The sequence below is a fragment of the Camelus bactrianus genome, chromosome 10 (genome assembly GCF_048773025.1).
Source record: "Camelus bactrianus isolate YW-2024 breed Bactrian camel chromosome 10, ASM4877302v1, whole genome shotgun sequence".
Classification (NCBI taxonomy): Eukaryota; Metazoa; Chordata; class Mammalia; order Artiodactyla; family Camelidae; genus Camelus; species Camelus bactrianus.
The window spans coordinates 29804457-29825858 of record NC_133548.1 but is presented as its reverse complement, the minus strand read 5'-3'; the positions used below and the strand labels follow the sequence as shown (position 1 = coordinate 29825858).

General features: G+C 40.3%; 2 protein-coding genes across 3 annotated transcripts in view; one reads left to right on the top strand and one right to left on the bottom strand.

Annotated features, from left to right (window-relative positions):
* ANO3 (anoctamin 3) overlaps positions 1-9097 on the top strand; it is a 360586-nt gene extending 351489 nt beyond the window's left edge. The window contains exon 28 of the mRNA XM_045523788.2: positions 1160-9097. Coding sequence (XP_045379744.2) covers positions 1160-1342 — 183 coding nt within the window. The 3' untranslated portion in view covers positions 1343-9097. The remainder of the gene's footprint in view (positions 1-1159) is intronic.
* Positions 9098-10526: 1429 nt separating this feature from the next.
* The window catches only part of SLC5A12 (solute carrier family 5 member 12), a 39599-nt gene continuing 28723 nt past the window's right edge, over positions 10527-21402 (bottom strand). The window contains exons 11-15 of one of the 2 annotated variants that reach the window (XM_010964752.3): positions 19873-19959; positions 17262-17428; positions 15731-15834; positions 13342-13469; positions 10527-11468 (exon numbers count right to left, since the gene is read on the bottom strand). In XM_010964752.3, the coding sequence (XP_010963054.1) occupies positions 11316-11468; positions 13342-13469; positions 15731-15834; positions 17262-17428; positions 19873-19959 (639 nt within the window). In that variant the 3' untranslated portion in view covers positions 10527-11315. Of the gene's footprint in view, positions 11469-13341; positions 13470-15730; positions 15835-17261; positions 17429-19872; positions 19960-21402 lie in introns of those variants that run through there. The other variant, XR_012509641.1, reaches the window with a different exon arrangement.

The window sequence follows — 21402 nt, the reverse complement described above, 5'->3', positions numbered from 1 at the left end:
TCCGCATAACGAGACATGTCAGTAAGTCCTTTAGGTGAATGGGTTCTTTCCTACAGATCACCCTAACTCTATCAGCCAGACTTTTTTTTCTTTTCTGAGAAATTAAAAGACCTATTCTTCATGGTGGCAGGGGGGAGGATGCATTTATAATAGTAGGAGGTAATATTTAAGTAGTGTTTATACTATGCGAAGCACTCCTTTGAGTCCCTCACGTAAATTTACTCATTTAAATTTTATACCAACCTTTAAGGGATACCATTATTAACAACATTTTAGAGAGGAGACATAGAGATGAAAAAGAATCTGAAAATGTATGTGTGTGTGTGTGTATGTGTGTGTGTGTGTGTGTGTGTGTTTGTATATATATATGTAAGTGTATAACAGTTGCTTTGCAGTGCACCTGAAACTAACACTGTAAGTCAAATACACTTCAATAAAAAATAAAATTAAAAAAAAAAGGTGAGACACAGAGAACATGGGTGATTTGCATAAGACTACACAACTAATAAGAGTCAGAGTAGGTTTCAAGCATAGGCAATTTTATCCAGCATCTGTACTTTTAACCACAGGTGTATTACCTTTTGATTTTTGTTCCTGCTTTTTTTTAATTCAATACTTCTATCAGTCTATTTTTAAAAATCTAATGTATTTTTATCACAGAAATATTATTAATAGAGATAAGATATTTTTAGAGCAGTTACAATAATATATGAACTTAACAGAGTAAAAATTCTGAAAAATGTATGTGCTGGAGGTTGAGTCCAATTCTAGCATCACAGGCAGACTGTATTCTATGTGGTTGGTACACTGTGTATTATGATCTGTCTCAACGCAGGTTTTCCCTGGATGTGATCTTTCTCATCTATGTATAACAATTCATGTCGTAATAGTATTTCGTAATATATAAGGATTTTTACAGGTGTGAATTTCATATTCAGTCAGTGTTTATAGAGTGATATCAATCTGTCTTTGTTGGAATACTTATGTGACAGAAGACAACAATAGTTTTCCCAATATAATTTTGAAAATATTAATATTCTAGATGGTAGATACTGAGTTCCGATGCTTGATTGTAAGGCAAATGAAATGTTCATGATTGTTCTCTTTTATAATTTAGAATCTTTGGGAAAAAATGTACTTTCTCCTCTTAAATTTCCAGCACCTTGTTTTTGGGATCAAATCATTCATTGCATACCTGATTCCAGATGTACCAAAGAACCTATATGACCGAATACGACGGGAGAAGTACTTAGTCCAAGAAATGATGTACGAGGCTGAACTAGAACATTTGCAACAACAGCGAAGAAAAAGTGGTCATCCTGTTCACCATGAATGGCCTTAGTTGATACCCGTTGCCCAGCAGGGGCAATACCATTAGTGGGACTGATGGTAGCTTCAGATTCTAGGCATGATCTAAGAGGAGGGCATACCTGCAATCCATGTGTATAGCATGTTACTTAGAAATGTATCACAGCCATCTCTGGGATTTGGAATATCCTAGTTTCTAGGGAAGAAAAAGATGACTCATGACCTTAAAAGATGGTTAGACTGACAAAGCAGGAAGCCAGGATCTAATTCTCAGAACCAGCCTCAGGGAGCTGTGTGTTTGGAAACCTCCACCTTCCATCAGCTGCAGTGTATTAGGAAGGGTGATGGTGAGGTTTGCAGAGACAGATTTCCATGTAAATGTGCACAAGCCAGGCATGACTTAAAGTATCATGTGGTCCTCATTCACATACTAATCTGACTTTGGAACCTTAGGTTGAGTTGAGATACTTACAAAAAAATGACTTAAATCAGTTATTGGCTTTGCTGCTGGAATTCCATGTCCCTTCAGCTTACCGTTTTTTATAGGAATTTCCCTTGTTTCTTGCTGAGATTTTGGATCTGTGCCACAAGGAATTTATGCTGCTTTCTACTGACTATGCAGTTGAAGAGTTGTACGTCACCCTTCGTAGTCAAACCAAAAATCTTGAGATTCCCAAAAGAATACCATTCATTGAAATAATATTCTGTTGCATTGGCTACATTCCAATCTGTTTTATCATTGGCAGAATCAGTGGCACTGTCTTTTCTTTTTTCCTAAATGTCAGTAAAGCCACACACTTATAAGATATGGGTGTTTATTCTCATATCATTTAGAACATGACAAATCTATATTTTAATGTGGAAGGCTGTTTTATAGTATATTTAATTTCCCCTCCCTGATTTATTATAACTACTCTCACAGAATAGCTTGAAGTGCTGTGTATATGTTGGTTTTCCTTGCACCTTTGCACCTTGACAACATGTAATGCAAGTTACCATTTATGCAGCTCTGAGAGCAGTTACACAGTATGCCATTGTGACTTGTTTATTCAGGAAAACAGAAGCCAGATGCTTTGCAACACTTAACACTTTTCCAACAACATGCACTCTTGCTCATGAGCTAATGAAAACAATGCATGAATATAAATTTATATTATTTGTAGGAAAAACACACATTTTTAAAAAATTTACTTTCTTTTCATCACTGAAGGGAGTTTTCTGTTATTATTTCTTTGATAGATTGATTTGGTTTGTTTTTGAAAGCTCACTAGAAACAAAGTCAAATTATTTGTGAAAGACGTCATTTTTGCTGTGTTGTGAAGTTGCTATTTCTCTGTGAGCTCCGTACCTGTGACTATGACTGTTCACAGACTGATGACCTGGGAACGATGGGGCATTCAATTAAAGAAAGTCTGGTGGAGGCATAAACTATGGGGGCAGGTTGGGAAAAAAGGAAAGAGTTGAATTAAGAAAATATGTGGTAGAAATCAAGATACTTTATCTTGTAAAATAATTAAAGCTAATCTCAGTTTTCTTCCCCTGGGAATGGGATGGGAAATACATAATCATATATATGATTCATGCACTTACATGATTAATAATTGTGCAATGAAACAAAGTACAGTTATTTCCAAAATTTATAAAGACCAGATTAAACATAATGGAAATCAGGCTACTTTGTATATATGCACAGATTTCTCTATCAAGAAAATTATACAGTTTCTCTTACTAGAAAACTATTTTTATAATTCTAACACTGAAAATGTTGTGGGTTTTTTTATTTGTTTGTTTTTTGGGTTTTGTTTTTTTTTTTTTTTTTTTGACTTTTCCTTTTTTCCTTCCAGGGAAAAGCTGGTAGATTATAGTTGTTGGTTGGTTGGTTGGTTTTTGTCAAAATTATTCACTTCCCTAGTTGCCCTCTGATTCCAAGCAAGGAGAAGGACCTCAGACTCTAAATTTCCCTCACATGCCCTTGCCACAAGGGATCCTTCCCTTCAGACTGGAGAGGTTCAGTTTCTGCCACATGCTGATTCTTAGCAACTAGTTCCACTTACTACACAAAGGAGCTTTAACCGCCTCCATTTTTGTAGCATCTGCACTTCCTTTCCTTTGTCAGTTAAATGTATACACAAGCCTGAGAATAAATACTCTCTATGCCTACTGAAGACATAAAGGAATCTGACATTCGTGTCCTTTCTAAATTAGGGACACAAGACAAAGACATTTGCCTTAGTGTGAAGAATAATGACAGCTGTGCCCTTGAGCATTCTTCTCTCTCTGAGTTATTTTTGTGTAATCATATAAAATCACATTGATTACCTAGAGAGAAAAAAATATGAAAAGAGAAAGGTATTTTTAATAAAAATTTATAATGCATTGATTTAGAAAATGCCTCCTCTAATATTTTTTGAAACCGATGGAAAAAGAGAAACAATGAAAAACATCATCTGAAATTTTTCTTTTGTGAAGCAGGGCAGTAGAACCCAGCTCTGCCTTCATCACAGCTGACAGCGGAGTATTCAGTCCCTCACAGTACATCAGTTTTCGATGACTCTGCTTTAGTTGAGAGAAATGTTTTATATCATGGTTTTCATATGAATACAAATGATTTCTCAGAGATTTATATAGCACACACTATTCTCAGGAATTCTGTCTTCCATGAATGCTGCTTATATATTTTCATATTCTGAATGGTTGTCTTTTTCAGCAAATAACTAATATACAAGTGCATGCAGGAGGCCTTGACAACTTGCTCGAAGCTGAAACGTTGTCATAGTACAGTGTGTGGAAAAGCACTCTCGATTATAGGTGAAATAGTTGGCGATTGTCTGAGTCTGCACGCGCTTTGATATACTATGCTGCTCAGTGACTGCATGACGAGATGCCACTTCTGAATGCTGCACCTTCTTCCAAAACGACTCTTAGCACAATCTATTGTAGAATGCAGTGGAAAGGAATGTTCTTCACTCAATAAATGGTCATGCAATACGATATTTTTTTCCTATAATTTGCATGTCAAATTTAACCCTACTTGTTTTTTAAATATTAAGTTGGGGTTTGTTGAGCAGGTATGGGGAGAGGGGTTGCTCGTTCTTTAGCTCTCCAAGATAATAGCGTCCTATTCTTGAGGGCTCTTCCCCACTCTTAAAAAATTTAGACTATTTGTCTTCCGAAAAGCTCATTGTCATCAGGACGTTTGCACAAGACAGTGCAGATGGAGTATCATGTTGATGCTAATAATGCTTTGTGCTGAAAACAGATGGAAGAGGAAGCTTGATTCATTCTTCCATCACACAGAAGCATATTCTTTTTTTCACACATGTGCTAGCTCTATCAATCATCATCAAAATCTCGGGACAGGAATTTTAGCACAGATATAATTCATGCCAAGGAAGGCAGACATACAGGACCAACTATCAGTAAGAGGCTTCCAAATTGCCCATTTTTTTCTTCTCAACTTGATGGTCACAATTGAAAATCCAGGTTGTGTAAAGAGTTTGCTTAACTGATAAGACTGGATTGATGAGTCTGTCAATAGGGGACAGTAGACAGAGGCCCAGGGTGTGGCGTGTTGGTGTGTGTGCTTGTGTGTGTGTGTGAGCGGGTGCAGGTGCGCACACAGGCATCACTAGGAGTGCTTCCTGTATAAGACCCAGTGAGCACTTCCTCTCTGTGAGATAAGCCCAACTCAGTCCTGTTACGGTCTTCAGGTATTTCCACTCTGTTTTCCCCCAAATCACTGTGTTATAGCAAGCTCCGGGGAGAGTTGTGAGTTTCACCCTGGGACTCAGTTAACATCTTACATCCTTCCTGGTATCCTCAGCAGCTCCGAAGAGAACATTTTGGGAACAGCCTGAAAAACCCAGTTCTGGTGAAAAAGTGAGCATTTCTTCCTTACAGACGTTTCTATTCAAGATGAAATGTGTCAACAAAACAGAGTCCCAGGGGAAGACTGATTGGGCCTAGATACCTGCTAATTAGGGTTTACGCACTTGAGGTCGTGATAAGTTACCTTCAAGAGTACTTCCTACCTGGGTTCATCTCAGAAACCACACCCACAGCCACATTTGATGGTTTTCTTTCTAGAGAACACAAATACCATGGCCACCGCATTGTAGCCACTCCACATTAAGGCTTCTTTTTCAGGAAAGTACAATGAAAGCAGACAGGTTAGGAGAAGAGACTCATATTTGAGACCCGATGCACTTTCTTGGCCCATCACAGTCCCCCCTCAAGGAGAGGAAGTCTATACATCCTACCTTGCTGCTCCGTGACTGCCCCACCGTGCGCTGCAGCACACTGTCCCTAGAAATAGCCTGTTGTTCCCTGAACAACTGTCCCAAGGTGGGAGCCTTGCACACTGGGCCGTCAGCTAGGGGGGTTCTGCTTCATACCTTCCCTACGAAGGAAGGGGTGAGATTTTCAGGCATATACCTGCATTGACTGCTTCAGAATATGTATTTCCATCACAATTCTCACTCTGTGGGAAAAGCAATGTCTTTGCTCTGTTTTTCAGAAAGCAAACATTTCCTAAATTACTAGCTGAAAAACAAAACCTAGTGAGCTCTACTGAGGTATTCCCTACAAAAATAACTGTCACAGGGCTGCCTCGCCCCACATGGTGTTTAAGCTGCCTCCAAACCTTTGGAATGATTTTGTCAATGTCGATGCCTCTCAGTGCTACCAGGTGAACGCTTCAGGCCAAATTTAATATCTTTGCTAACAAGTCATGTGAGCAAATGCTCCCACTGATTCTGAACCATTGAACTTTGGAGGGATGCTGTTCTGTAAGTGAAAAGAAGGGGCTTGAATGGCAAAAAAAAATCTGATGGCAAAGATAACTGTGGAAGCAATGTTTTGGGGATGGTGGGGAACAAGGGAGTTTCCTACCAGAGCAAAAATGTCTATTTTGCAGATCCGGTTTCAGTATCCATCCCCATACCCTGCCTTACTTCTGATTGAAAAACAATTGCAATTTAGTTCATCTTTGAACATGAAGAAAAAATAAAGTTTTTGTCTTGTTTTTTTCCCTTTTTTTCCTGTCTATTTTAAGATTTATGAAGCTAAATCTAGTAAGTTTAGATTTCAGCGACTCTAACCAAAGAATAAATGTCTCAATTTTTGATGTTGAAGATGAAATGTACTTAAATGCAATTTTATTCTCCTGGGATGTGTGGTTATTGGCCTCTATATTGTATTTTTCACGTAGGAAAGAACTATTAGACCCTGTAATTGAAGAGGGAATTGGGGGCATACCAGAAGAGACAGAGTGGCATTCTCCAAACACTTCCTTCCATTCTTAAGAGAAATTATGCTGCAGTTGTATAGGACCATATCACATAGGCAGATGATTATAAATACTGATTTTTTTTCTTTTTATTCTCATGTTCCTCTACAAATATTAATATATATATTTATTTGTGTATTATTAATCATTAAACATTCCTTCTAACTCTCATAAGAAATTTAAAAGTCAATTTAAGGTAGCTCTTTGCTCTGTTGAAATAGACTGAATCAATTTTTAGGTGGCGTCTTGGGGTCAGCATTCTTGAAAGGAGTGACAGTAAAGATTCCTAAGCCTTTATAATATAGATTCTGAATCAGTCAATAACGTTGTGTGATTGCTCAGTTCTTTCCAAATCCTGCCTGCTTCTATTACACAGTTACAAATAAGCAATTTTGGGATTGCTCATTTATTTTCTTACATGGCAGTTACACTAGGGCCTTAAATCAGTACACCACATGACATTATTCTTGGCTTCTCAAATGTGTCAAAGCAGATTCTATCAGTGGGAACTGTAAGCTATGAATACCTGTGTACACACCTGCTTTAACACTTTTAAAAAACAGATGAATTGTTGTTTCCGAAGATTCCTGAGGACAAATATGTCAAGTTCATAAATGATATCACCATTATGTATTGCTTTTCTTGAGTTAGAGTAACTTATGTATTGTCATAAAATCCTCTTAATGTTTACTTCTGTTTGTGTGTGTGTGTGTGTGTGTGTCCCCTAAGCCCTGGGCAGTCCAAGTGTTTTAAGTATTATCCAAAACACTGAAAATGAAGTCATGTAATATAATATGTCAAACCTTATTTTGACATATGTTTCCTTGGTCACTTGGTAGACCTGCCTTACTCAATTGTTTATGAAAGATTTTAGGGTAGATAACTGTTTTGCATCCCCCTCTTAACCCTGCAGAGAATACTCACATTGATCATTTGAATGCACTTCTAGCTGAACTTACTTTTAAAAGAACTTACTTTTAATATAATCTGCACTTATACTACAGGTGTTTTTTTCCTAAAATTAAGTAGTTGTGTAAAGTATAAAATTTAGTAGCATTCCAGGGCTCTATGGAAAAGCTGCACACAATTCTGGAAATAAAAAACATATCATCTTAAATATCCTACAAATATACAGATATGTCATTATCAACTGACATTTTCCATCAGAGGGTGGGATCATTATCTGATTCATCGCAAGAGTCTAATAGGGAGGACATTGACATTCTGACACCCCAAGTAAGGGCCATTTTGTGATTGATTAGCCAAATATTTATAACCTTAAGTCTGTCTTCTGAAGATTGCTGCTATTTCAAACACCAAAATGCAATAATAGATAAGTAAGCTTATAAGTGTTTGCTATTTGCAAAGGTGTTTGCAAATCTAGATTGGTTTGGTCAGGAGATTGGAATGAAGGAGGAAATAATGGCGCTAACTCTTTCCAAGAATTACACATAAAAATAACCCAGTAGGGGATTTACTATCAATTGACTTACACTTGCTTAATTTAAAATTTTGTATATTTTAATATATATCAATTTAGTAGTATCAGTTAAATTTCTTTGAAAACAGATTATACTTTAAGGTTACTAATGTTGGATTAAAAAGGTTAAATCTACAGAAAGCTTAGTTACATTGCAATATTGAGATTTGAGCACATGAGATTTCTAAATACACGAATGTATATAGAGAGCGCTAAAATGTCTGTAATATTTTAAAACAATTTCTTTCTAAAAGAACAATTCAAGGGAGACTCCTCTATTTTTTCTATTTGCCAATCTGATCTTTGTAATAATTTTGATTGAATTTGTAATACCATAAAAATATTTCAGTAATACTCACTTTGAAATACTGTTTGCAAGACCCCTGGTCTGTGGTTCTTTTCTTTTCTCTTTAGAATGAAATCGTAGAACCATAAAATTGCAAAATAATGAAATTTATATTAAAGAAAAATGTATTTGAATTAAATGAAAGGAAAAGTCCCTACCCCCTTCTCTTGTTTAGAGAATCACGGTGGCTGTTAACTGTGCAACGAGTGATAAACGCATTGAGATTCTGTTTACTTATCAAGGTTTACATTTACAGATGTAATACTTAAATCACAAATATGAATATTGCACTTTTCAGTAATAAACTTGTCTATCTTTAAAGCGGTAGTTTTTCTTTTCTTTTTTCAAGAATTTAAGACCTTCAGAAAAAAGTTACTGTCCAGAAAAATCATACTTTATTTAAACTCGGCATTGAAAAGGCTACTGTTTGGGAATATATAATATGACTTTCAATTTATACATTATATTTATCTTATTTCTAATTTCAAACAACTTCAGGAATGCATATACTAAGCTACACAGCAAACGTGGTTTCTACACACGGTGGAAGATGGTTCTCCAGTGGGTTCCCATCTGCCCCCCTACCTCAGGACGGATCCCTGTGCTGACCACTAAAAGCTCTTGAAATATTACCTCCTAATGCCACGGGTTCCATTACGTGAGAGAAGACAGAGACGTTTTTACAACAATGTAATAGTATCTTCCGTTCACAGGTCATGTTCTGCTTTGATAACATTCCAGGTGAAAGAATTAGTGACTGGAAAGGAAAATGGATCTGAAAAAAACTTGCTGGAAAGTACTGAGCTAGTGAAATGTCTGCAGGATAATTTGGGAGTCAAATGCGTGAGAGAATTTGTGAGCAAAATGAAAAATTCTATGGTACATTTTGGTTGTGTGCAATTCCAAGGGAAAGCTGTATTCCAAATTTCATAAATATATATAGCTACTGTTAATCTAATTCTCATCCTCAGGCTTGCGTTTTTGCCTTCTCTATCATATTCACTCAGCCGATGAGGTTTGGCCCAGATTTCAACATTCACTTTATATATTGTCTGACATTCTAAGTGATAAGAACTTCCTAACTCCTAAGTCATTTGGAAAAGAATTGCACTTCTCAACTTGTAAATCCTTAGATCAAGACCTTCATTAGCTTCCTGGACCTCAAAAATACTTCTTGAAATTCTGTTCCTTCTCACTTTCAGATATTTTCCCAAACATACCCCCTTGCCACTTCTTTCCTCCTTTTTCAAAACGTATTTTTCTCATCTCTCTGATAAACCACCTGAATCTCTCTTCCTCTCTCATTATTCTTCCTCCTCTTTGAGGGTGGAGAAGGCAGGCGTTGGGCTGTGGCTTATAAACTCCAGCTGTGTTTTTAAATTCCTCTACTGATTGATTCCCCCTCTTTCTATCTTCCTTCCCTAATAATAAACACTGGCTACATCAATTTTTTTTTCTCTTATGCTTCTTTTAATGTTATCTCCTCCTGTTTAACATTTAAACAACACAGCCTTTGAGACTGCTCATCCCTGCCTCTTGGACCATTTCTTCTTACTTTGCTGACATACTCTTTCTAGGTCTCTTGATCTTACCTGGCCACCAAAATAAATACCTGAAACCAGCCCTAATATAGCTGATACTGAGACATTGTTTTGTTTCCTCCTATCTTTCCTCTGATCGAGCCCCTGGGACACCTTTTTTTTTTTTTTTTTTTTTTTTTTAATCTTTTAAGGATTCGATTTCTCTGCTTCTTCCAGAAAGTTTTCACTGCCTCTCCATTTGTTAACTCACTTTTTGATCTGTGGTACCCTCTTCCTCCAGAGCTTTAAAAATTATTTTCTAGAGCTCAACTATTAAGATCTTGACTTCAGCCACCTTAGCCTGGTGGAATGCACTGAGCTGGCAAGTGTGAGTTGAATGAAGGAGTAGAAATCCTATGGACAAGGTATTCAGTGCCAAAGCTAACCCCGTGACCAGGGAAATCCCCTGCAGGCTGGTAAGCTCTGTGCAAGGTTCTTTTACACAATGCTATCCAAATAGCCTCTGATAGGATGTCCCGCTCCTCTTCACCCAGCCCTACAGAAAGAAAGACTCCAGACTTCTCGTTGAGCACAGAGTGAACTTTTCATTGGAAGGTGACAGAGAGAATCAAGACACACGACACTCAGCGCAAACTGAGCAGGGCACTTAGTTATAACTGCTCCCACTTTCCACACCTGCCAGGCTCTCCTCCCATGCTGAGCAAAATTAATTGTCAGGCTTGGTTAGGGCAGCTGTAACAGCAAGAATGCCTGGAAAAGGACTTAAACGTGTATGGGGGTTGATGGGAGGGAGGTAAAAAGCAGTTAAGTGTTCCAACTACACCTGCAGGATGAGAGGATGTGAAATGAGTCTACACATTTGGGAGGTACGGGGGCTGGGCCAGGTGTCATTCCCTTGTCTTACCAGCAGAGTCAGAGAAGCATTTAATATGCATCTCCCCTTCTGCAAACTCCAAGATATTTGATGATTAAAAAGAGAGAAAACTGTAAAAAACAAACAAGCAAAATCCCTGAAGTGTAACATAATACAAAGGAAGGAGATGGAATCTTGCATTATGATGAAATCAAGCCCTAATTTATTCCAAAAAGTTGCCGGGGCAGTTAAGCCTTGGCTGTTTTTTTCTCACCTGAGAGTAGGGTCTTCCAAAGAATAGCCTTTGGCATATTCTGGGGAACGGTCATTCTATTTGTAGTCATAAATAAGTATAAATAGACATTAGACATCCCTGTCTTCTAGCAGTGGCAACTACACAAATCTACTAACCAATAGGCAAGAAGTATGTGGACTGTGTGTGTGTGTGTGTGTGTGTGTGTGTGTGTGGACGCTGTGTGTGTGTGGACGTGTGTGTTGCCTTAGAAATGGGTAATCTTCTCCACCACCATGCTGTCGTGGCTTTTGTCCTTGGGGGCGTAGCCCGGAACGTGGACCAGGCTTTCTCGCCCGAGGCCGTTCTGGAGGACAGGTTCAGCCCCTGGTTTCCAGGTGCTGCCCTGCTCAAGGTTCTCCTGCGGAAAATGGAAAGACACATATGAATGGGGTGATCTTGATGGATTCTAAATCAAAATGAGCACATCTCGCTTAGCACCCCGCCTTGAGAAAAATGACAGATATGAAAGCAACACGGGTCACTCTGACCCCAGGCGCTTCCTGCGGGGTAGCTTGGCTGTCTCCGATGTAGGTACTATTTCTAATGATAGTAAAGACAGAAGGGACAATTTTGTGAGCGTTTACAAGACGCCAGTGCGAGGTGCGAAGAAGCTTACAGGTGACTCATCTAGTGGGGCCTCCTGTGGGCCTGTGGTCCTACCCCTGAGGGGGAACAAAGCCGGCTCTCTCCCGGAGGGTGGAGGCCTCCTTCCTTCCTGTGGACAGCAGCGCCTCTGTCACAGTAGGGGTCCCTGCATGCACCCCCCGGGAGGCGGCTCCATGTCACCCTTTGGTGAAGGAACCCAGTTGTGACACCTAAGTGTCCCCTGCCAGTCCCGACTCAGCCTTGAGAACAGAAGCTCCCTGCATCAACAAGGCTTCTCATTTCTGCCAGGAAACGCGTGTCCAGGAAGATAAGTCTGTAAAGCAGTAAATAACTTGATTCTCTCCTTCTAGAACTTCCTGAAAATCCACTTATCCAAACAATACGCTGCTCAGCCAGCTGCCTTCTTAGCAAACAGATGGCCTCCCCATTCTGTCAGGATGGCGCTCTCCTGACTGCAGCCAATGTGACGCTCAGCTTCCCTTCACCTGCATGTTACTGCTGTGTTCGGGGGAAGGTGAGAAAATGGCGAGTTCGATGTCATGACAGGGGTGCAGAGCCCCTCTCCTAGAGTATGAGAAGAGTGAGATGTCTGGCGCTGGAAGATGGGGAATAAGCCCTAACTGCAATGATCATGAATCCTGCCCTTAATCAGGCTGAGAGGACAGACACAAAGACCAGTTGCAAACCTAACAGGAAACATGGCTTCTCCCAAGGAAGGTCCTATAGATCTCACGATGCCAGAATAGCTTACCGAGCGAGTCCTGCTCTTTAACCAGTTATGCCCCAGATGGCTTTACTTTCATTCCCACCTCCCTTACTTAGACTCCTCAGCATCCTTTAGTGGGAATGCAAATTCTACCTTCTTGCTGAGGGTGGCACTCCCTGGCTCCCCGCCCCCTTGCTGTATCAATCAGTAAGTCCGATCTGGTCCGACCACAGGCTATTCCTGGTGGTCTTTGGCTAATGGGACCTTGACAGCACCTGGACAGCGTCTCTAGAGCTTAATCAACCACACCACCAGCCCTGTCTGCCTGAAACACGATTCCTGGTGGGGAAGGGGAGAGCTGGGAGGTTGTGTGCATCCTGCTGCTTCCCTACATGAGACGTCCTACCAATCAGTCTCCGTGGTGCACTAGACATGTTCACGTCCAGATGAGGCCGCCTGATCTACCCCCAGTTCTCAGATAGAAGCTGAAGTTCAGAGAGGTTAAATAACTCACCCAGGGAAAGTTAGACATGGAACCGGGATTAAACCCGGGGCTAACTCAAGCCCAGACTTCATCATTATTCTAGACTGGGCCCCCTATTTTATTATTCCTTTTTTATTATTCCTTTTTATATTTTCCTAGATTTACCCTCCTGGCAGGGGGTGGTTAAAGGGAATTTTGGAACTCGATCACTTGCAATGCCAACAATTTGTCCCAAAGGTGCATTTAACTATCAACATACTTATGTGCTTAAAAACTAGTTCCCCGAGACAACTGAAGTGGAAACCCAGATACTTTCAGGTTCTCATATTCACCACCTTCCCTCCCCACATCCACCTTTCCAGATGGTTTAAACGGGCAGAAAGGGAATCCTTTTGAGCCAATTCATAATTTTCAGAAGCTCAGACGTCAGCTCACCTGCTCTGTTCCACTGCCATGCTGAACTCCACACCAACACAGGGTTCGGTATTTCTTAGACCAAAAGCAAAATAAATTGCAGACTGGTCTAATGAGCAGTGGTGGAACATCCCTGCCGCTTTGGAAACCTATTAACAAAAGGAACAATGGGTTAGATGGTTGCATGCTTCCAGGACTTCCTTTAAGGATTTAAGCATTGTCCACTTGAGAAGTAGGTCAGAAATTGACAGCTGTTCCAAAAGGTGAGAGTTAGCTTTTAAACATCCACGAACTGTCAGGTCAGGCAAGCTCACAGCTATATAGTTAAACCAATGGAGACACATATTTATTTTTTAGTATTTATTATGGAAAGCCCTCCTACTACTCTTTATAGGCCCGCAAAGGAGACTGCAAGAACTGTGTAATTTCTTCCTTCAGGAAAGCTCTCATTTTCAACCAAATTTGGTACATTAGAGGTCAGCAGAGTCAAATTAGTGAAATTAGGGAGATTCTTTTTACTGTTCTTTTTTTTCTTCCTTCCACCCCAGCATCCTGAACAAATGATACTTTCACATTCCCTCCAGCTACTCTAGACTTTCCTGACATCTCCTTCCCTTCCACTAAGGTGTCTGCTCAATGTTCGGTTGCTTCAATTCTGCTGTGGAGCCAAAGTCTCTTGGCCAGCAAAGCGTAAAGTATTTACCGTCTAGCTTTAACAGCAAAGGATTCCTGACCTCCGTGCTGGATCTTTGATCTTGTCAGAGGTACTATCTGGATTACATCTTAAATTGTCAGAAGTCGTGTATGTGTGGATAATAAATATATGGCCAGAGGGTCTCTGCTGCAGCTAGCCAACTCCACCTTTGGAAAGGGAAGTCAGCCATAGACAACAGTAAGTGAATAGGCATGACTGTGTGTGTGTGTTCTACAAAATTTTATTTGTAAAAAGAAGTAATAGGCCAGATGCGTTCTTAGTTTGCTGACATCTGACCTAAGAGATACATTTAATGAATTGACAACTAAAGGTCTTATTTCTGAGACCTTCAGCTATATAACAGATGAGAAAACAAAACAAAAAAAAAACCGATCAAAATTCGCATGAGTACAAACTACCACACACTGAAAAACAGAATAGCATAAACCTGTACACAGGGTCCTCATGGTGGGAGGTTCCGGTCACTTGATAAGCACAAGACCATGTCACTGCCAACATGCACCTGGAAAGTGCCTGGAATCTGTGATGCTCACAACGCCTGCTTTGGAACCAGGCCACTAAAACTTTTGCTGTCTTCCAAAGGTGACTGACCACTTGACTGATAAGTCTAGGTGTATCCTGTTAGCATCAAGGAAGTCTCCATGTTCTTGGGGTACCAAGGAAAAATCTAAACATCATAAATAATCTTTCACTCCAGTCCACTTACATAAAGAAAGATGTCTGGGGAGTTGTCACTACGTGAACAGCTGGGGTTACAAAAATTATGTTCAAGTCTTTGTCATACCCAAGACTGGCTTAAATTTAAGTGAATAGCTGGTGGTATCTTGCCCAGCATAATAAGGCATTGGAACATGCCTGCAGTGTCTCCAGGCACCAGGAATACCATCATTCAGACCATGTGTTAAGCAAGAATCTTGACTTCCCACATAGCCTGTGACTACCTAATGGTAGTGAGAAAACTAGAACTTTGTAATATTTTAGTCAGCTAAAATGCATGCTTCAAGGAGGCCGAGCAGCAAGATTACAGTGGGCCTAGTCCACAGCATCCTCCCCCACCAACCCCTCATGGGCTTTGGCGTAAAAAGGACACTGAACCATCAGAGGGACTATGGCTTAAAGAGAGTCAACACTGGTACCAAAAACGGCTTGGAGCGAAGCCGCTCACTATGGCGCTCCTGGCACTAGAGGGGTGACCTCCAAGGGCACCATATGCAAAAGCAACAGTAAGACTCTCCTCTGCTTACCTAGTGGGTTAGTAAAGGCTAGCCCATGAGGTAGTAGGGGGGTTATGGGGGAAAAAGTGAGATGAAGCGGGGAAGAACCACTCCTAATATTTAACCTTCTTACTGACACATTACACAAGAGTTTTCATACTCAGGCCTCTGGGGAACATGCGTCAGACACTTTCTTTTCATAATATATGGGGGATATTTTAAAACATTTTATATATATATATATATATATATATATATATACACATACATACATATATATATATATTTGTAATCATATGTATAATAATCAGGGGGATGCTTTTGCATGTCAGTTTGGAGAGAGTAGATCTATCTGTCTGGGAAAAAGAGCTTTTCATGGTGGACCCAAAATCACACCCATAAGACAGTCATCTAGTCCACCAGTGCAGAAGACTAGCCCATGCCTTCCTTGGCCCCAACAAAAGGAACCCAGATAACCGACCTGTTATGCAGCTGATGATCACTCCAGCAGCCATGCATCCTAGCCAGCCCACTGCACTGTAGTAAAGGTAGGAGAGCGAATACCAGGTCTCAGCGATTGCAGGTCTGTGGAGGACAACAGCACGCGTCACCAGTCCTGTGAGTGCAGCATTGTGATTCACAGGGACTCAGAGGACTGTAGGGGTTCATTTTGGGGCCTGTTATCTCTCAAAACCCCAAATCTTAACTTTTTGTCATTTGATTATTTTTTAAAGAATCGCCTGTAGACCAGATGTGCTTTCTATTCCACTCAATCCAATCCATCTTAGACTCATTGCTCCTGAACTACAACTGCAATGAGGACCGTGCCTTCCATTTCTTTTGTATTATTTATTCTTTGGACATCAGCTAAGCCCAGATTTAGTGCTGCCAGAAATTGTCACAGACATTGAAGATTAAATGATGAGTAAGCCACAAAGACGACATCTAGGAGTTAAGATTCATGAGATGGAGTGGTAACGCCGTGGTCAAGAGGAGCAGAGGATTTGAAGAGGATTCAGAAAGAGCATCAAGCCCAGGCTGAAGTGTGAGATGTTACCTCAGCTTGTTTTTAAAGAATGGTTAGTCGTTAATCAAGCAAAGAAGACCGTCAGGGCCAGGATTTAGCATTCCAAGAAAAGAAGACCAAATAAGCAGAGGCAGGCAGGAAGGAACAACACAGAGGACCTGAAGGCTACAAATTGGTTGATTTTGTTTGTCTGTAAAATGTGTTTCAGGTGGACTTGACAACAGAATGATGCAAATGGACCCCAGACACAGACCTCGCACCTTAGAGCGTGTCTCCTCTCAGAGGCGTGATGCTTTTGTTGTCATGTCACCAGTGTCCTGTAAAGCCACCGCTGATTCTTAGCAAGAACAAGATCCAAAGGCAGCTTGTTTCATTTTATATCTTTGGGAAAACTGTCCATTTATAATAGGCAGGTGGTGAGCAATGTGACACGGAGAGGATTACATTCTCTCAGAGCCAGCGAAACATGTGAGTGCTTTGTTTTTATTTTAAAAATTGGTATCTGAACTTTAGTATCTCAAGTTACTCATCACAGCCAGAAATAGAAAGGGCAATCCTTCGTCAAACCCTGTATCATCTGCTTTAGAAGCTATAAGTTCACAGCTTTTAATTCAATGTGTCCACAGTCAGTCTCCTCACTGCCCACAAACCTAGTCTATGCAGATCCTTTATTTTATTTTTTTAATGACACTCTGATCTTCCTATTTATCAACCTATTTTCAAACCCTCTACAATTTTTTTGGTTTTGTATGGGACCTCCAGTGAACCCTCTTGCCAAGCTCACTCTTGGGCACCGGGATACAGAGGAACGGACAGCTACAGAGAGCTGGAGCCTCCCTGGCTCTCTTCAGTGCCGGGTACCACCCAGAGCAATTCTCACAGGAGAGCAAGATTGGTCTGGTCAGACTGAGCGCTGAAATGCCTCCTTTCTCTAACCTGGTTACCCTCCCTCTGGGACTGGACACCATCTTTAAGGGAGGCATACCTGTTGGACATCCCTGGAGACACCACTTCCGTCGCATTTGATGGGGCACACTGGTCTGTCGATAAAGGCAAAGGCCATGTCTTGGAGGCTGGAGCAGGGTAAATGAAGGCCCCAATGGCCACCCAAAATGACAAGGTGATTCCAGTCAGAATGCCTCCAAGTGCACCCTTGATGAAGGAAAAAAGTTAATGAGAGATTTGACAAAATCATTGAAAAAATAATGAGATGAGGAGTCCGTGTCTCAGGGATTCTGGCTTTTCACCCAAGTCTTGGCCACATGTGCTAGAAACAGTCCACTCAAACTGCCCACAATGCGGTTTTATTTAGGAGTAAATGGTTCCTTAAATGAAGACACTGGAGGATTTTATCATGGTCATTATATATAAATTCCTAGCAGGAATTTTTTTTCTCCTTTTGGCTTCTTCCTCTTATCACTTAAAAATCTGTTAAACCTCGGTTCCCAATAGAAGAGTTTCAGAAGTTCAGGAAAACATCAGATAATGGAGAGATGTGGACATTTTTCACTGACAGTCATTATAGACATTATAGTCCGTTATATGGAAATTTTTACTCCCATATTTCTTCCCGAGTGATTCTGGTCAAGTCCTCTGATTCCCAAGCTTGGAGTTTTTATTTGAGTCTAAATACTAGCAAGTATATTTACTAGTTCTGTCAGTTAAGGCTTCTACTTCTTGATAAAAAGTTAAAAAGTCATTTCTCCTGTAAAGGAAACAGAACAATCTACAGGGATTAGAACCACGGGAAACTAAAATCTGGATGGTCCTGGTCTCGGCCAGAGAGCTGAGCCTTCTCTGTGACAGAAAAACAACTGGTTGGTTTCTTTATCTATTCAGAAAAAAAAGACTCTTCAATTACAGCACCAGAACGTTCTGTTCATTATTGTTTGGGGAAACCAAAGCAATGTATGAGATTTGAATACTTTTATCTTTGTCTAGACCAGGAGTCTGCAGATTTCCATCATAAACAGACAGCTAAGGGATATTTTAGGTGGTGTGGGCCATGACGTGTCTGTCATAACTACTCAGTTCTGTCACTGCAGCACAATAACAGCCATAGACAGTACGTAAACACAGGAGAGTGGCTGTGTTCCAGTAAAACTATTTATGGTCACAGAAATAAAAATTTCCTATAATAGTCATGTGTCATGAAATATTCTTCTTCTAATTTTATTCCAACCATTTAAAAATGTCAAAGCCATTTTCAGCTGGCAGGTCATCCAAAAACTGGGAGATTGACTAGATTTGGCCTGAGGGGTACAATGTGCTGATCCCTGGTCTACCAGTAAAGGGTGAACAGATTTTAACAGGAGGTTCAACCCTTGCCGATCTGTAGTAGCTGCCTGGAGAGCCATGCTGAGAAGGGTTCTGAGGCTGCATCTACGTTCCGTGGAGAGATGGCCACGACTGATTAGTGGGATGGTGAGGGTCAGTGACTAGGGGAGAGGTGACCCAGACTGGTGATATTTACTTTCCTCTACCTGGAACAAGGTGGTTTCCCAGGCTAAACAGAAGGACCATAATTCACTAACATAGATAAACTAATGTTTAGAAATGCGCTGAGATGTTACGTTACCAGTTATTAGGTTTTTTTGTGGCTAGGACATTGCCTTCCCTCATGGTACCTTCCGAGGATATAACTATCTTTGTCAACCTCAGTATCAGAAAGGTTTATTAAAACAAAGTGTCTCCTAATGAGACCGCAGGGGAAGCACTGTAAATTCCCAAATGTTCCATACCTATCCACCGTTTTTGTCTAACCCCATGAGATTTATCTAGAAGAGAGGTCAGTAAGGGTCAAGCAGCCACAGAGACCTAATTAGGTATACCACATGACTCGGGTTTTATTGAGAATCGTATAGTATATTTAAAACATGCAAAGAGTCAGGTTTTCTAGAGTCTAAAGACTTTCTAAAAACGTATGCATGTAAGTGTATGGATGGCAATAAGTGAAAAATGACAATTTTATTACATTGAAAAAATTAGGATACTTTAAATACTAAAAAAAAATTATTACATTATTTTTCCAAATAAATTTTCCTTTTGCTTTATGCTCACTACACAATCATGCAACCAACATTTATTTAAAGGCATACTATTAGCTTGTCAGCCAGCAAAACCAAGAAGGTGCGGCTGTCAGAATATACCAGGCTGGTGTCTTCTCCCCTTCTGAAATTAACTTAATTACATTGGTTATTACTTGGGGTAACTAAATATAGAAAAGAAAATTTACATTTTTAAAGTTTTGAAAATTGTATTTTAACTAAACTATTTCTGAGTTCAGAACCTATTTCAAATTTCATTTTGTGGGCTCAATTTAGAGAAGACAATTTAAACCCTAAAGAATCCTTTTGATGCCACGACACATGGTGTTTCATGATCACCTCTTCCTTTTTTTTCTTTCTGCTTCTAAAACAGCTTCACTAAAGTCAGAGACAGGAAGACCAGGGTTCTATTTAGTTCTACTGTGGAAGGAAGCCCCCATTTTTCCCTGGCAAAGACAAATGGCCTTTCCAAGGGGGAGAGAGAAAAGAGAGGAAGTGGCTGGGGCCCAGTCTCGGCTGGGAAGAGTGAAGAGGGTGTGGGGGCCTTACCTTCCAGTTCACAAAAGGGAACAGGATCCCCAGCGAAAACAAGCCCAGCATCGGTCCCCCACACATGCCATGGATGCTCAGGGCAGCCTGCGAAGCAAAGCACGTCAGATGGATACCCCCGCTCCCCTGCATCTGAGGCCCACCTGGGCCCACCTCTCTTCCCTGGACCTGGGATGAGATACACTCCTGGTCCTGAGTGTGCCACTCATTAGTCATGCGCTTTCTTGGCATCATTTCTCCCTTCCAGGCTCATTGATAAGCACTGTGTAAAAAAACCAAAAATATCTACAAACATGCATTTGTGTGTGTGTGTAATTTGGATTTGGTAGAAGCAGTTTTTCCTCAAGCTGGAACTCATTGATTTGTTTATATTTTCTATCTTATCAAAAAGCTTTTTTAATAACGTACCTAACAAATACATCTATAACTTACGTTGCATGTCTTTTGCATTTGATTCAGCTGTTCTCATTTAGCTTGAGCAATTCTGTAATTTTGATAATAACAATTGTCTGTTACCCCACTCCTGCTCTCCCACCAGATGCCTCAGGGATGTTGAAGCTTTCAGTTTTGACATGATGGGGAGGTAACTAGATGTTCCACTTCCTATCTCCCATTTTTTAAGGCTCTGTCTCCGTTAGAAATTGAGGGAGTCTGACAAAAGCATTTTCATATCTCTTAGCCTCTAAGTTATTGAACCCAGTGAATTGGTGAGGGGCCTTAACTGAACTAATTTGCTGTCAACCTTGTGGCAAGGCTTTGCAAGAGTCGTGGACATACAAAGGCTGACGTGTGCAAGTGAGCACGTACACACATGTGTGTACACACACGCGCACACACATGCACAGCTACTCTGCAGTGCAGCCCCCTCTAGTTCTAGCAATACAGCCACAGGGCTCCTAGATCAAGGGGCTGCAATAAAGATGCTCTAAAGATCTTACACATGTTTCCTGTTGTCAGGCACCACCTAAGTGTCAGACAGCGGAGATGAACAACCCTAGCACTCTAAACAAATGACCTCATGTCATCCCCACAGTTACCCTGTTTAGCTGGTAGCACTAACTGGATTTTATAGGTGAGAAACTTGGACTAAGAGAAAATATATTAAAGGTATACTTCCAGTTAGAAAGTGGCAGAAGTGAGATTTAGGAGTTCTAAGCAAATTTGTCTGGATCTAAAACCTAAATCCATATTTTTTTCTCCTAAAAGCAGTCCTAAAAAAAAAAAAAAAAGGCGAGGGGAAGAAAGAAAAACAAAAAAGATCAAGAACACAAACTACCATCATGGCCTCTTTTTTTTTTTTTCTTTAAGGAAAAAAGTTCCTGAGAGAGTCCATCACTAATAGAATACTTAGATTCTAATTTTGCGCTGCCACACGTCCCTGTGGTTTGGTTAAACTTCAGTTATTAACTCAGATTCATTTCAGAGAGTCCTCTTTCTCTATAAAAAAAAACAGAAACAGGACCAAGGGGTCTTAAATCCACTCCAGCTGTAATGTAAATTCTTCTGCCCAGAAAGATGAGCTGTAATGCA